Raw genomic sequence first — 15,686 nt, forward strand, 5'->3', positions numbered from 1 at the left:
TCCATTATTTGAGATTTTTTCTGCAATTTCATTCTCTTTATTTTTCGGTAGTTTCTTCCTTTGCTACTGTCACTGCTACCTTCACCAGCTTTTATGCCTCGCTTTGTGGCTTGCTACACGATGCAAGTTGCTTCATTTTGCGCATTGCACGCTCACCTCCACAGCAAACGGCAATCATCAACAAACACACGCAGACACACAGTGCTGCGTTGTCGATAATAATGATGCTCTCGACCGCATTGAGGGTCGGTTGACGGCGGCCGGTCGTGCTTGGCATTTTGTTCCAACTGGCTTGATTGCCGCCAGACGCCTGCTTCCATCTTGCTACTATACACACTAAGACAGCATGTAGATGTGTTAGTTGAAGCGATAAAAATTGGAAAAAATTAATGCAGAAAATTCTAGTTGAAAACTTTGAGCTTCGCAACTTCATGTTGCAAGGAAACGTGAATATTTTCCAACAATTTCTTGTACGCAGCAGTTTTGCAGTGCGTTGGTGGTGGAGAAAACTTAATGTACATAGACGCCACTTGCGTAGTCATGCAAATAGAGGTGTGTGTGTTATTTGTATGGCTGCAAGTTCAAGCACACTTTTAGGCGCAGCGAAGCAAAAGTTTGATTTTTGTGAAAGTTAGCGCAGAATTTTCAAGAAATATGGCAAAAAAGGAAAAAAAAGTTTTTATGCGGCGTATGAGTGATGTGCTGTGATTTTAAGTGAAAATTTCGGTGAAAGTAAAATGAAGTTGTAGTTGATGTTATAGCTTCCAGTGAAGTTAGAGGCAGAAGATGACGAAATTTCGAAAGCAAAGAAACAAAAATAATAAACAATACAAAATAAAAAATAAATTATACAGAAATTTGGTGCACACATACAAGTGTTTTTTATAGAGAAGCACATAAAATTGCAAAATTTATTCAAGATTTTAAACGTTAGCCTAGATATTAAAAAAAAAATTATATTTCGCACTACAATATAAAAAAATTTTTCATATATAAAAATTCGAAATATTTAAGGCCGCTGCAGTTGGTATCTTAATTTATTGTCGCACCATTTGCTTGCAATTCGGCATGACCATTTTTTGAATTTTTTTTTTTTTGTATGATTGCTTCTAAAAATCGAAAATTTTAATTTTTTAATATTAAAAAAAAAATTCCAAAATATTTTTACACATAATGTGAGACGTAAAACGAGCTAATTGCCCCAATTTATCAAGAGTATGACCCTAAGCAATAACAAAATTCTTACATGTGTATATACACGTTTTACGAACCATATCAAAATGCTTTAAAACAATAAAATCCATTACACAAAAAATGCTTTCAAAATTAATCCAACCTACATCCTAAAAAAAGTCCAGCGGGCAACCATCTAAAACCGATTATAACTAAAAATCCTTAACAAAAGAGAAGAAAAACCTTCCGGCAAATTAAGCGCAGTTTCGACCTTATCGTTTAGGCAAACTTAAGTAATTCGACTTAATATTTTTGCCCGCGGGCTAAGGCATACCCAACATACGCGATATACATACAGCAGCTAAGCAGTCAGGCAACAATAAAATTGCCATAATAATAATAATAACAATGTAGGTTGAGCGCCTCCAGCGCAGAGGTATGAGAAAAAATGGCAATTCAGCCGAAACAACAAATAATGGGTAATAATAATTCAAATTTCTTTATTGCTTTACAGGTTGAGGGGCAATTGTAAGTGGAACACTGAGGAAAATTGCTTATGAAATATATATATGAGGAAGCTAGTATATGAAGTAGAACCAAGAAAAAATTATGTTTCATAGATAAATGTTGCTACTTGTTTGATTAATACCAAAAATTTAGGTAAAATAAACGAAAAAGTTATATATGAAGTATGCTACGGAATGTAAATTAAGCCTAAGATTTTCAGCGAAATTAGCAAATTTCTGCAAGTGTACTGACACAAAGCACAGCTTTTATGATAGCGTATATATAGTATGTATACACACATATATAACATTCTATACACATTAGCATCCTTATAATATTTCCCAAACTCTTTATATCCTTAAGCAAACGCATTTCTCCTGGGAGCACGAAACAATATCCACAGAAATTATTGATGGCATTTCGATATTCCAGCAAGCACGCCTAACTACTTACGCATATTAATGCACACATATACATGTATGTGCATATATTTGTATTGTATATAGATATATGCTTTTGCATAAAGCATAAGCGCGCCTCAATGTATGTTAAGCCTGCAGATAAGCAATGTGAATACGGAAAGTAACAAAGCAAGTTTGCAAAAAAATACATGCGCCTCAATAAATTCAAATGCTTGACATGTTATTAGGCGAGGAGGCGTGGTACACACTCAGCAAGGTGGCATAAAATACAATATTTTGGAATTTTTTGCATCATTTAATATGGAGAAATGGCAAAAAAGAAGGGAACAAAGCATGAAAAGAGGATAACAGTGTAAATGGTTGGAAAAAAACAGTCGTACGGTGTAAGCGGGAGAGGAAATTGTTATAAGCAAATATAGCTGCAGGCGCTGCTGAGAGTTTTTGGGTGCTAAGTTGCCGCTTTACGCAACGGTGGCTATATTTATATATATAAATACCACCACATATCTGAATAGAAGCCTTGCAGCTGCGAGCTGAAAGCAGGCAGCCTGCCGCACACACCTCTATATTTATTTTGTGCTCAGCGATGCTAAGTGGTAATATCAATCATTGTTAATGCAGTGTAAAAACTGCGCTTCGAGGCAGTTACACACATACATACCTGTAAGTGAGGTTCACAGTCAAGCGTCTATGTGTGCGTGCTGTAAGCATCATATATTTATATAAGCACACATGTCCAGGCCAAAATTACTCGGGCGCAATGCAAATATGTGGCAACAATAGACGCAACTTCTTGTGCGCGCAACAAAAAGTGTGGGCTGGCAGAATATGCAGGCGCTACAAACACAAATACAAGTGATTATTGAAACCTGTTTGGCCTTTTTCAGCACGGAAATTCTTCGCAGTTTTCTTTGCAACCTTTTTTGTTGCTCTTTTTCATGGCTTGTCTTGTGCTATGTAACACATACAATTTATAAAAAATTATTCACGCAATAAATTGTAACGGAATCATAAATAAATAACGGAAGTGTATGCCACCGCAGGCATGCTGCGCTGAACTGAGCGCGCGCCTTTGCCACAAATTAATAGCATCGGGATGTCTTTTCTTTCATTGTAGCAATCTTGAGCTGCTGTATACATTAGGGTGGGTAAAAATGTTTGCTCCTTTATGCATTAGGGTGGCTAAAAAAAAAATTGAATATGTTTGCTTTGTTTTCGCATGCATACATATATACATATATATATATGTATATGCATGAGGGTGGGTCAAAAATCCAAAATTTTTTTCGTTTTGTTCGCTGAAAAATTTAATTTTAGACACTTCTAAGAAAACCTCTCCGGATTAAGGGACCTTCCGTCTTGAAGTTTTCAATTTTTTCTCATTATCAGATAGAAAAATTCATATCTGTCTTCAAATGTACATAGTTGGAAGCAAGATCTGCGAATAAAAAAGACTGAACCTTGCAAGGGCTCATACTTTAAAAGATTTCCTTAAAAGTGTCTAAAAATCCATTTTTCAAAGAACCAAGCAAAATTTATATTTTTTTTACCCACCCTAATATATACATATGTATGTGCTTATGTAAGCATGTGACAGCCAATGCTTGGTGCTTCTAAGTGTAAGCCGCTAACTCGGCACTGAGTGTTTCCAGTTTTGCACATCATATTTTATATTAATGATAATTTGTGCTGCCGCCCACATTTTCTCTGGGTTACTTGCTTTGTGCCACATGCATGTACATTCATACAATGTCCTGTGGCGCTTTGTCAGCACTTGCTGCTCGTACAAATGAATATAATTATGTGGGTTAGTGGGGGTTTCACGTTTTTCGACTGCTTGCTGCTTGCGCTTGTGGCAGGAATTATAATAATCACTCAAACAGCAACCAAAAATATATTTTTTATTTATAAAAAATAACAACAACATAAAGAAAAAAATGCCCTGCCAACTTGTTGTGGAAAACCGCTTTGTTATGGCCGAAATTCGGCTTAGCTCCCTCCTAATAAACATTTTGTTGACTTTAACCCTCTTCTGTACTAATTTTTCTCGCTGTTGTCGTAAACTAATTGCTGAAGAATAATGTTCATGTACGCATTAACACCCACACAAGCAAAGCTTACACGCCACCAGCGTTTTCACTGCATACTTTTGGGCGCATAAATATCGCGCAGCTCGATTATTTTTCGATAGCTTGACACTCAAACGGTTAATTGCAATTTGGGTCAATTGCTGCGCTGTTCCAAGCGCGCCTCTGTCCAGTTCCGCTTTTTATAAAAAACAAAAACAAACATTTTTTTTACAAATTTTCGCTGTTCACTTGCGCTCTGCGTCCATTTCGTACCTGAAACCAATATTTATACACTCTTCCCTGCACATAACTTTCGCTTCTTCGAATTTTTTCGCTTATTGACTCAGGTGTGCAATCCTTACCGTGAACTGCCCAAATGGGAAACGTAAAAAAGGCGCAATATTTATGCGTTTCCCAAGCGAAAATTTATGCAGTTCATGCGCCATCTGGCGTGCGGAAAATGGCATAAAAAATGCGCAGTGAAATAACAAATTCTTCTGTGCCTCTGCTGTGCAATGGCGGAAAAATGCGATTTTTATTCAATTTCTCCGCTGAAAAGTGGGTCAGTAGTTGGTGCTGGTTCAGCGTTGGAGTTGGTGTGCGGTAGCGCTTGAATTGATGCATCGACTCGCATTTGTGGTGGAAATGAACGCATTTATCAAATTGTTTTGAGTAGAACTTTGGCTGTGCGCAAGCATTGATAACAAAATGAAGTTATATTTAAGGGCATTTTATGGCTTGTCGAACAGAATTTTTTAGAGATTTCGCTAAATTCAACCGGAAAATGAGTGCACTCTTTTGAATGAAGAGCGTTTACATATTTGTGTTAGCAGAATTTTAGAAATAATATTCGTAACAACTAGATAATTCATATTCAAAATGAAGCAAAATTTATTACCAAAAGTAGAAGGATAATAATAATTTTGAATTTTTGAAAAATAAAAAATTTAATGTAGCGAATCGAACAAACAACTGGTATAAACTAGGTAAAACTGGTATAAATTAAGTATACTGGTATAAAGCGCTTAAAATAGTTAGAATAATTTCCAAATTTTAAAAATTAAAGAGTGACGATATATATCCCTATATTTTACTGAGCAACTATTAGAAGTAAATTTCTAAACAACTCGCTACAGATTAACAGGTTGTTCAATATGTTTCGCTGTGCGATTAGAGAGGACATAGCTACTAGCCACGTTGGTACACTCTTCATATGAACGTATGTGAAGTTCATTTCAATCTGTCAATTCATTCTTTGTTGAGAAGCCATTTAGTGTCGCCATGTCACAGTATTTTTTTACAATGAAAAAAATTTAATATCGTGCAGTTATAAAATTCTTATTTTTGGAGGTGTAGCACCAAAAGAAATTCACGAACGAATGATAAAAGTGTATAACGATTGTTTACATACAATTGGAACAGTAGAAAAATGGGTTGCTGAACTTAAATCGAATCGAACGGACAAGTGTCATTAATCAAGTAGACTGGAATAAAGCACATGAGATAGTACGTTAGCTAGTTTTTTAGCTAAAAGATCTGTAAAATTTGTTGGAAATGTTGTTGATCGGTCGCAAAAAGAGTGATTTTTTGTAAAGCCCAATCAGTCCATTTTCAGTTTACTCCATCGATTGTTAATTAGAAACTAGTGTTTCTAAAGAGTTGTATTGATAACTTATGTGATGCTCTGAGTAAATAGAGTTCTTAGTCATTTTTATGAGGACTCAAGTAATATTTTCACATTTTACTCGCAATATGGCACACACTCAGCTTTTACATTTAAAGGGGTACAGAAAAATACGAAGCTTGACTCACCTTGCCACTCAACACTGCACGCGCCGCAGATATTTCACTTGGCGGCACTGTACCCGATTCTGTGCCCAAAGTCTTAATGACATTCGAGAGACCGGAGGGCACTGACAGTCCATGTGAATTCTCAGCTCTAACGAGAAAGACATACGATGTGGCTGGTTTTAAACCGGAGATCTGAAAAAAAAATCAAACAAATTAATAATATTTTTTTATAATCGAAGGAAATGCACTGAAGTGAAAAATTAGGTGAAAGGCTTATTAAAGGCTATGTACATAGACTTACAAGTAGATATATTTCCTAAAGTAGAAGAAATATATACTATCACACATATTTCTTTAATGAGAATCTGTAGGTGGGTTAGGAAACAAGGAGAGAACTATGATATTTCATATTGTATATATGCATATAACATAGCTAAGCTATAGTCCTATCGATTTTTGTGAATTAGCAAGTCATGGATTTATAAAAAGAGCTATGGTTGGGAAAATTTAGTAAATCTTCAACTATGAAGGTTAAGAAACTCATTTTTAGAGAAAGCCACACCAGGGAATATACGCATTAAGGAGTCTATATTATATTTAAGGATTCCCTACTCTATATAATATAGTCATCACCCAAAGTGAGAAATATGAAATGCTTAAGAATGAAGTTTTAAATCGGATATATATTCCAGTTAGTTTATTGCTTCGCTAGCGCAAGAACTGACAACAATTGTACATGCAGCACTGCAATTAAATCACTTTAAACTTGTATCTTGACGCTAGTTTTTCCAAAATTTAAAGTTGTGTGACTGATAATAACAGTAAATCAAGAAAATATCTACTCAGTAGACGAAGGCAAGGCCACTAAAGACTCCTTTAGTTTTTGCTTTGAAACTCAAAGTACCCGTTTAAGCCACAACCAAGGTGCATTAACACTGTTGCACGTACACATATGCATAAAATTGCCACTTTAATATATTCGGAATATTTTGATTAGCTAAAGATATGAGGACCAGAGGCATATACTACATGCGCAAACATATCAGTAACTACCTAACAATGAGGGCACTAAAAACTAGAAGCAGTGCGCCGAGCAAAAATTAGATGCAAATGGGAGCCACTTCTTGGTAGAAAGGCAATAATTTTAGCTAACAGCCAAAACTTACAAAAACCAACTAAAGTTGGGCATTTGCATACAGTTAGCAGTATGCAGAAGCTAACAAAGGAATGCATATGTGCATATTTGTATGATTGTATGTGTAGGAGATATGAGAAAGCCAGCAGAAAAAGTGCAAAATTGAAATGAATAGCCGTTCGCATACATACAAACACTCCTACATAATGTATGCTCAAATTTTCACTACATACACATACACACCTACGTATAAATACTACGCTATATAAAGGCAACAGGACACCTGGCGAAGTTGGCGAATTTTCATTTTCTCTTTTATCCCACTTATTACCAGCTCATATGAGCTCAACTGAGTACTTATGCATATGAGTCTGCGGGCGCCTTTAAAATGCCGCTGCAAGTTGTGTATATATTATACTTACCGTTATTTGCTGATCAGGCACACGATGTGCGGCAATCACCCAACCTGTCTGCAGATCCGAACTGAAGTACTCCACCGTGTAGCTGTAAAATGAGAAGAGATAAACGTTAGAAGAAAGAAAAATTAGAATACTAAGGTATATGGATGTGTGGCACGATGGGCGATGTGACAAAATAAAAGCAGCGAAAGGTGAAATATTGTAAAAAAAAATACTTTTAAAATGAGAAATGTGAAGAGTAGCGATAAGATGCTGTGCAAAGGACGCCCAGCTGGCCACTAATGGCGTAAATATACACAGAAGAATATGGAGGAGACGTATATATAGACATATACGTATGTATCTTTGGTACTTGTAAGTCATTAAAATTTGCATTTTACATCTAAATTAAGCAGATAATGTTGCAAGCACAAAATAATGAGGAAGAATATAAATTGTTGAATAAAGTGAAATTGAAGGAAGAAAATACTGTAATGAGCATGCAATGGGGGGGTCAGTTCTATAAAAATATATTGTTGCAAAATCTTTTGGAGGATGCCTATACCATTTTATTTTGTAGTATAGTATATTTTCGAAGTTTAAATTCTTCAAGAATTTATTTTCGAAAATTCTGTAGTAATGCTGTAATTTTAGGAATAATGATACTAAGTTGGGACCGAAAGGCCTTGCAGTACTGCACTTACTTAATACACTAATTTTATGTGTTATATTAAGAATCGTGGTAAAGTTTATTGTGAAACTTTCGATCAACACCTGCTTCAAACTATTTGACCCTTGCGGTACTTTCGAAAGCGAGATGGTTTATATTGGGCTCGCAGTAGTCTACCGAAACGAAGGCTGTGTTCGAAGCAATTATTACACTTAGAGAGCAGACTATGAGCTCAAGATAGGTTTAGGAACGCCTAGTCCCACTATGAGTGACTTAGGTATACTTCACGATTATGCCACTATGAGTCCCACTCTACAGAGAAATTATAGGATTATAAGAACCCAATTCAAAGTAAAATGTCTTGGAAACTCTATTAACAAACTTAAAAAAAGGTCACAGTATGGAGACAATGTATATTAGATAAACACATAAAGGAGGCGATTATACTTTGTGATCAAATTTGTTCCAGACTGACAAGTCTTTATGCTACTTTGCAGTACAAGCATACCGAAGTCTAATACAATTTTCGAAACACTTGCTATGTATAAGACCCGACTGGTTAGCCTTTCATGCCTTCAGAGAACTACATATTTATATGGCTTAAATGGACTCAAGGCGCGTTCCACGAAGAGGATTCGAGCACAGAAAAAAGTCACAGAGACCAAAATCTGGCAAAACGAGTAGCTAAGCGATGACTCTCGGTTCGTGCTTATTCAAAAAGCCAGTAACATTCATTATCCTTATGAAGAATCCGTGACCACAAATTTACGACGAATTGTTTCGCGTAAATGCCTTAAAAGGCCAATTAGTGTTCCTCATTGACCATGATAAACCACACCACAGTAATCAACGAGGATCATCACTGGTTTCTGGCAGATTTCGACATGTTTTTTTTGGGTTTCATCTCATTTTTGAAACACCGTTCTACAGATTGATACACAGTTTCGTTGTCATATTCATAAGCCAATGTTCCGTAACCAGTAAACATGAGTTTGATGAATGTAGGGCCTTTTGAGAAGCTCCAAAGCATCTTTATCGAGAACACTTTTGCAAAGCATTCAGAAATTTTACCATTTCGGTTTGCGCGACGTTTAAATAGACCAGTCCGCGTCAATTTTGATATCTATTCCGGCTCATAAATACATAAAGAAATTGTTATAAAAGAAACCCAAGAGAAAAGGCTCCGAATGAATATAAACCTTGTGATCTTTACATAATTACTTTGGTAGAAAAGAATTCAGCTGGAGTCAGATGCAATCATAGTTTGTCTGAAAAGAGATTGGGGCAAAGGAAAATAATCAACCCACATAAGGGGTCATTACTAAAGGTAACTGTGGCAGGACGATTTACATAGCAGGGAATATAACTTAGATATATTTGTGTCAAAGGCGTTTCAAATACTGAAATTATCTAAACTGCATGATCGACATGAAAACCAACATAAAAAAGGGCACATCGAACCAGTTTGAGACTAGTTAACTTATCTAAGAGTTTATGTGAATTATACGATTACAATGGATAATATTTGGAGATTTAGAGTTTGGAGATGTTTTCGTATTGGGGGTTTGCCTCTCCCACAGTTGACTGCTCTATATATTTGTACATATAAATATGTCAATTTTTGGGCCTGTCTGACTACATGTGAAGCTTTTAGGTTCTGTTACAAGGCAAAATTTTTAATAATGAACGAATAACGGTAAAAAAATAACAGAGCGATAGTAAAAGCCAGCAGCTATACCGAAAAAGCAATATAGGCATATACTTACTACAAACCAAATGCATATATTCAAATATAGCGGCATATTTATGCACATAACCTCACATTTTCAAACATTCCACAAAAGTCAATGGTGAAATTTGAAATGTATTTTACAGTTGCAGCTGCAGGTTTGGGCGTTTTTATCAAATGCAAGCAATGCAATGGTATTTGCTAGCAACAACAATAAAAACAAAAGGCCAGCAAACAATAAACGCCAGCAACTGGAATGTCGATAACAGCATTGAGAAGGCAAGCAGTCACTAAAACAAAGCCAGAAGGATAGCAGCTTTCCAAAAAAAATAAAAAAAAAATGGAGGCGTCGACAAAAAATCTTGCCACAAATGCATACGCGCATGTGAGTCTGTGGAAAGTACGCGCCATTGTGTGCCGCCAACAAATTTTAATGATGCCCGAAAAAGTCGAGGCTGGCGAGCTGGCACTGCAACATGCAACTGGCGCACATTCGAAACGGAGAACAAAACTACAAAGCGTTTGTTGCACTGCCAGCAATTGCTAAGCGTGTTATATGCTGCCAAGGCATGGCGTGTGCCATTTTATACTTTTGATTATGTTAATTTGCGCAAATCTAAATCGCCATCGCTGAGGCAGCCGCAGCGCAGCGCAGCGAATGCGAAAAGCAGATGTGGATGAAATTGCTTGCAACAAATAGTTGCAGAAATGCGCTGGAAAGAATCGCAGATTGTTAGCAAGTTGCAAGAATGCATAGCATGGCCGCAATGCGCGCCAAACGAAAGCTTTGCGCTGAGGGTCTTGCAACTAGCGCAGCAACAAAAACATTGACCGCGAAATGGCGGGCGAAATGCATTTGCGTTGCATGTGGCATGCAATGCGCTTACCACAAAGCCACTTGCGGTCAATGCCAAACAATGCACACACACACACACACACGTGCAACATAATAAAAAGCGCCCTGGCTGCCACAAAGCATAAAGTGAAGCAGGCGTTTAGCCACACGGCCGCCGTGTCGAAGCGCGCCGTCACTAATCAGAGTGCAGTTAGAGCTGCAGCCGCAGCAGCAACCGTTAAATGGCCCAAAGCTGCCGTTGCCCCACAAAAAAAAAAAACTGTATTATTCTGTTTTCATTATTTTTCCTCTAACTTTTTTAAGGTTGCCGCGCGCAGCGTTTGTGTTGCAAGTACAATGTGTTGATGGCATAGCACCAAAAAATTTCAAAAATTAAAAAAATGTGCACTGCCACACAGCACCATAAGCTAAACACACAAAAGGCATGCGGCATAAAACCTAACAAAGCCTTGCCACAAACAATAGTCCTAGCCCATACGTGTCTGCAACACTTGTGTGCCATGTGCCAACAGAGTTGCGGGTTGTAGCTAGCGCTTCCAGCCGCGTTCAGTAGATTCACTTAACTTACTATAAGTCAAAAACTGATAGCGCATACAACAACAAAACCAGTGTTGCAACAACAACAGCAGTGTTGCAGTGGCCTTTATTGTGCGCGCGCCTGTTTTTCGCGTCCGTGTAAAAATCGTTGAAATTTAATCGCTTCACAGTTCAAGTTTCCTGTTGGCCATGAGTATTTTGTTGTTGCTGCCACGCCTGTTAACCGCTATGTATCATTTGGTATTGCTGTGCTGCCACTTATCTATTGTTACCAAAGGAATTCAAATTTTCATTGCCGCATGTTGCTACAACATAAAGTAACAGTACTTTCGCTTTAAGCGTTAAATAATAGCTGAGGTTGCGGCTCATTAATTGCTGAAAAACTGTTATTTAGAAATTTTTTTGGGAAGTTTGAAAAATTATTGCATTGAGGGGGGGATAGTGATTTGAACACACCTTCTTAAGAAATAACTAGCTGACGGTAGATCTGAAGTAGGCCTAAAATACTAAGATTTAGGATTGGATTAAGTCTGTATCTTTGCAAATTTCATGAGAGAAAATATACTAAATTGCTTGATTATGGATCTCCGAAGTAACCAATTTCATGAACAAGGCATTCGAAGTCAACTTAGGTCCAGTCATATTACCGTTATATTTCATCACATTGACTAAAGTTCAATTGATCTATGCTCTCAAGATCAAAATAGACGCACACGCTCCCTTTAATAGCATGCTCAAGTGAAACTGATGAAAAAATTTTGGATTCAAAGAACTTTCTTATGTTCGTGAAAGGTTTGCCTGGAATGAAACTACGAGTTTTCTTGAATTTTGTGTTTTCAGTGAAGCCACAGCTACGGAATATTTGAAAATGTCCCAAAAGTATTTTGGGGAGTCAATTTAATTAGGAATTCAGTGAAAGTCAATCATAGAGTCGTCGAAAATCATGTGAGTCATCCATCCACCTCTGTTAATGCCGATAACATCGAAAGAGTTGAAGAAACTTTGTTTGAAAATCTTAATGTTCACATCAAACATGTAGCAGTGAATCTCAAAATATGGATTATTTATGGATTATGGATCGACACAGAACCTTTAAACTAAAGTTATTGGTATGACGCTTTTGTATACCTGATTCGTACTTGAATATATTATTTTGCAAAAGCGATACTCGAAAACACAAACTGCGTTGGCAAAGGTTCTAACCCTACATTCATCAAATGCATCATAATTGGGAACGAGGCGTGTGTTTAGGAACATATGTACGTCGAAACTGCATATGACTCTAGCGAATGGTTCTAGTGTCGAGACCGAAAAGAAAAAAAAGCACTTTAATGTCGGCCAATAATCAAGGCGATGCTAATTGTGGATTGCACTCGTTGGTTAAACGGTCTATAAGGAATACTACATGACCATTTAGAGTCGTCTGAGTGAACCATTTCGTTGTAAACAAGCGCATTTGTAGGGAAAAATTTATGGAATTTTCACCACGATAATGCGCTGTACCAACCTAGCACAATTGTGGCTGAATTTTTGACCAAATACGAAACACAATATTAGCTCAGCCATCACATTCGTCACATAACGCTCCCTGTGACTTTTTGCTGTTTAAGAACTAAAAACTTCTCTTCGAAGCATCAGTTATGAGTTCATTGAAGCCATTGAAATTCATTAGCTGAATGCACTGGAGGCTATAGCTTAGACTACGTGATTGTTTTTATGACCAAAATTGATAAAATAGTGCATAAGTGGCTTGTTCGATTCACCATTCGATTTTGTTACACTTCACGTTTTGAATTCTTTTTTTAACTGTTAACTATCACTAGCTGGCAAAGTTACTGCTGGAAAAGTGTTAACCCAAAATCTAGCAGATACTGGTATAAGCTGAGGAAGCTGCTAGATAAATTTCTACTGGCAGAAAATATTGACAGATATAGTATGTAGGTAAGTGAGCTTAGCGCCGAGAGTCATTCGATTAAATTAAAAAAAAACTGCCATATACACTAAAAGGTATAAAGTTTCATTTTATGGAAGTATTCTGGTCTAAGATTTTGAAATCGATTTTTTTTTTGCACATTTTGAAAGCTTAGACTTTCAAAAATATGACCTTGGAAGGATTTTTAAAAACTCGACTTAATTTCGGAGATACAGCCGATTTTGTGACGTAGCGTCCGTGTTCACTAGAATTGTCTCCTAAACTTTAAACGCGTTTTTCTCGAAACTACTTTTTTTTGAGGTGGCTGACATGATATCTCAAGTTCTACTAAACCGATTCCTTTGAAATTTGGTGTATATCTTCTTTATACAATGTTCTATCGTGTCTGCCTTGGATTCCAAAAATTTTGATTTGAAGTACATATTTTTAAAAAAATCGAAAAGGTCGAAAAAATCGGGTCAAAAAAATTTTTTTTCAAGTCGACGCCATTTTGTAATTATTATTTTTTTTTTGAAAATGGTCAACCCGATAACGATATCCGTACTAATGAAGAATCTTCTTGTTTTTTGTGTTTTAGATCTCTACAAGGGCTGAAATCACGTCAACCAGAAAGCACCGTTTTTTTTGAAGCCCCCACTCCACCAGCCCGTATCACGACGAATTTTGTTTTTTTTTCTTGCAATTTTTTTTATATTATTAAAATGTCAATAAAAAACATAAAAAAATGGATGGTAAAAATATTTTTAATGTTTTATTTATCTTAGTTTAAAAAATGCCTAAAATTCATGCGTCTAGACCAGAGTACGCCCTTAAGAAAATTTTGGATATTCATGCCGAAACGGTTTTTATATTATAGCTTCAGGGGTTACATGGCTTTATGGGTTTCTAAAAATGGACTCCTTTTAAACCTAGAATACCTCTAGAATATGTTCCTACATTTTCAAGTTGATCCGAGTAATAGTTTCGGAGATATAGCCTTAAGAACTTGTGCACTAGAGGCTGGCTAGGCTAAGTTCGCCGTCTTTGAACGCGTTATTTCTCGAAAGAGTGTCTTTGAAGTCGGTTGGCAAGAATTCTCGAAAAGTACTCAACCGATCTTCAGGAAATTTTACACAGGTCTTTGAACTATAATTATTAAAGAAGTCTTTGGACGAAGGATTATTTTCGATTGCGACTACATATTTAAAAAAAATGTTGCGAAATTTTCATTTTTTTTTAAATGTCTGCCAATATTCCAATTTTCGTTTTTTTTTCATTCGTCCAAGTTCTCAGTTAAGGTTTTAACCAAAACACGTATTTTGTTCACTTTAGATGATTTTGTAAGGAGTTATTCTGCCAACGCAGGCGCATTTATTTTCTGAGAGGCCACGGGAACTGTCGTCGCAATATATTAATTTTTTATGAAAGAAAAAAATTTTTCTGGCTGTTTCTTACTCCCATGTAACCCCTTTAAAACGTATTCCCGAACAAAATTCTATACAAAATATAAACTCTATGATTGTCAGCACTTACGAACTCTGAATTAGGGTTATTTTATAGGGAAGTGTTTGTGCTTTTATTCAAAGCATTTAAATTTCAAACAATTTTGCTTCTCTACAAATAGCTGGATCATATTTTCTACACTACCGCAAATGCTACTCCTTCATTTGTTCAATACACTTTTTGCCACACAATCCTTCAGCAACAACAAATGAAGCCGTAAAGCAATTTACAAACCACTTCAAAGCATAAATTCTCGCTTATTGGCGAAATTGAGAGAAATTGCTAAACAAAAGCAGAAGTCAATCACCCAGCCAGCGCAGCTAACGCCGATAAAAAATACAACCCAGCGACTAGTCACAAAGGACCACAAAGGAGCAAAGTGTTGTGTTGGGAATAAGAAAGAGTAAGGTCGGACGAAGCTCGTGTAAAAGCAAAGGCGGTGCAACAAAGCAATTTGCCTAACAACGCAGACAAAGCAAATTGTTGCAAGGAAATTTGTGGTAAATTGGGAAAAATTTCGGTTATTAGTTGGCACAACACAAACATACATAAATACCTGAGGAATATTGTGAATGGCGCTTGTGCGCTGATAAAGGGTTCGCTAACTTTTTAGCAACGCAAAAAGAAAAAACAATAGAAAAACCAAATGAAGTTGAAACAAAAAACAAAAGAAAATCCAAATGAAGCTGAAACAAAAGCGCAAATTTCAAATGAAAAAGAAAACATAAATAAATGGCTAAAGGTAGAGGGAAATATGCAAGCAGCCGGCTTGTATGCATCACTCACCCGATAATTGGACTAGTCGCTCCCGGCTTATCTTGGCTGCGCGACCAACGCAGCGCGATGCTGTGTTGTGTGACGTTCACCACCTTCGGTGTGCCGGGCGGTGCTGGATAGGCGCTTGGGTCCACCGAGCGGTGCAGCAGCGATGAACTGCCCTTTTCCACCTGCCATGTAACGCAGTACAAAAACAACAGTGTAAAA

At 36.7% G+C, this 15,686-nt stretch overlaps 1 protein-coding gene across 1 annotated transcript in view; it reads right to left on the reverse strand.

The window, feature by feature from the left end:
• The window catches only part of LOC120773100 (protein sax-3), a 111,224-nt gene that overhangs the window by 24,527 nt on the left and 71,011 nt on the right, over positions 1-15,686 (reverse strand). The window contains exons 10-12 of the mRNA XM_040102071.1: positions 15,489-15,649; positions 7,520-7,601; positions 5,984-6,154 (exon numbers count right to left, since the gene is read on the reverse strand). Coding sequence (XP_039958005.1) covers positions 5,984-6,154; positions 7,520-7,601; positions 15,489-15,649 — 414 coding nt within the window. The remainder of the gene's footprint in view (positions 1-5,983; positions 6,155-7,519; positions 7,602-15,488; positions 15,650-15,686) is intronic.

The sequence above is a fragment of the Bactrocera tryoni genome, chromosome 3, assembly GCF_016617805.1.
Source record: "Bactrocera tryoni isolate S06 chromosome 3, CSIRO_BtryS06_freeze2, whole genome shotgun sequence".
Taxonomy (NCBI): domain Eukaryota; kingdom Metazoa; phylum Arthropoda; class Insecta; order Diptera; family Tephritidae; genus Bactrocera; species Bactrocera tryoni.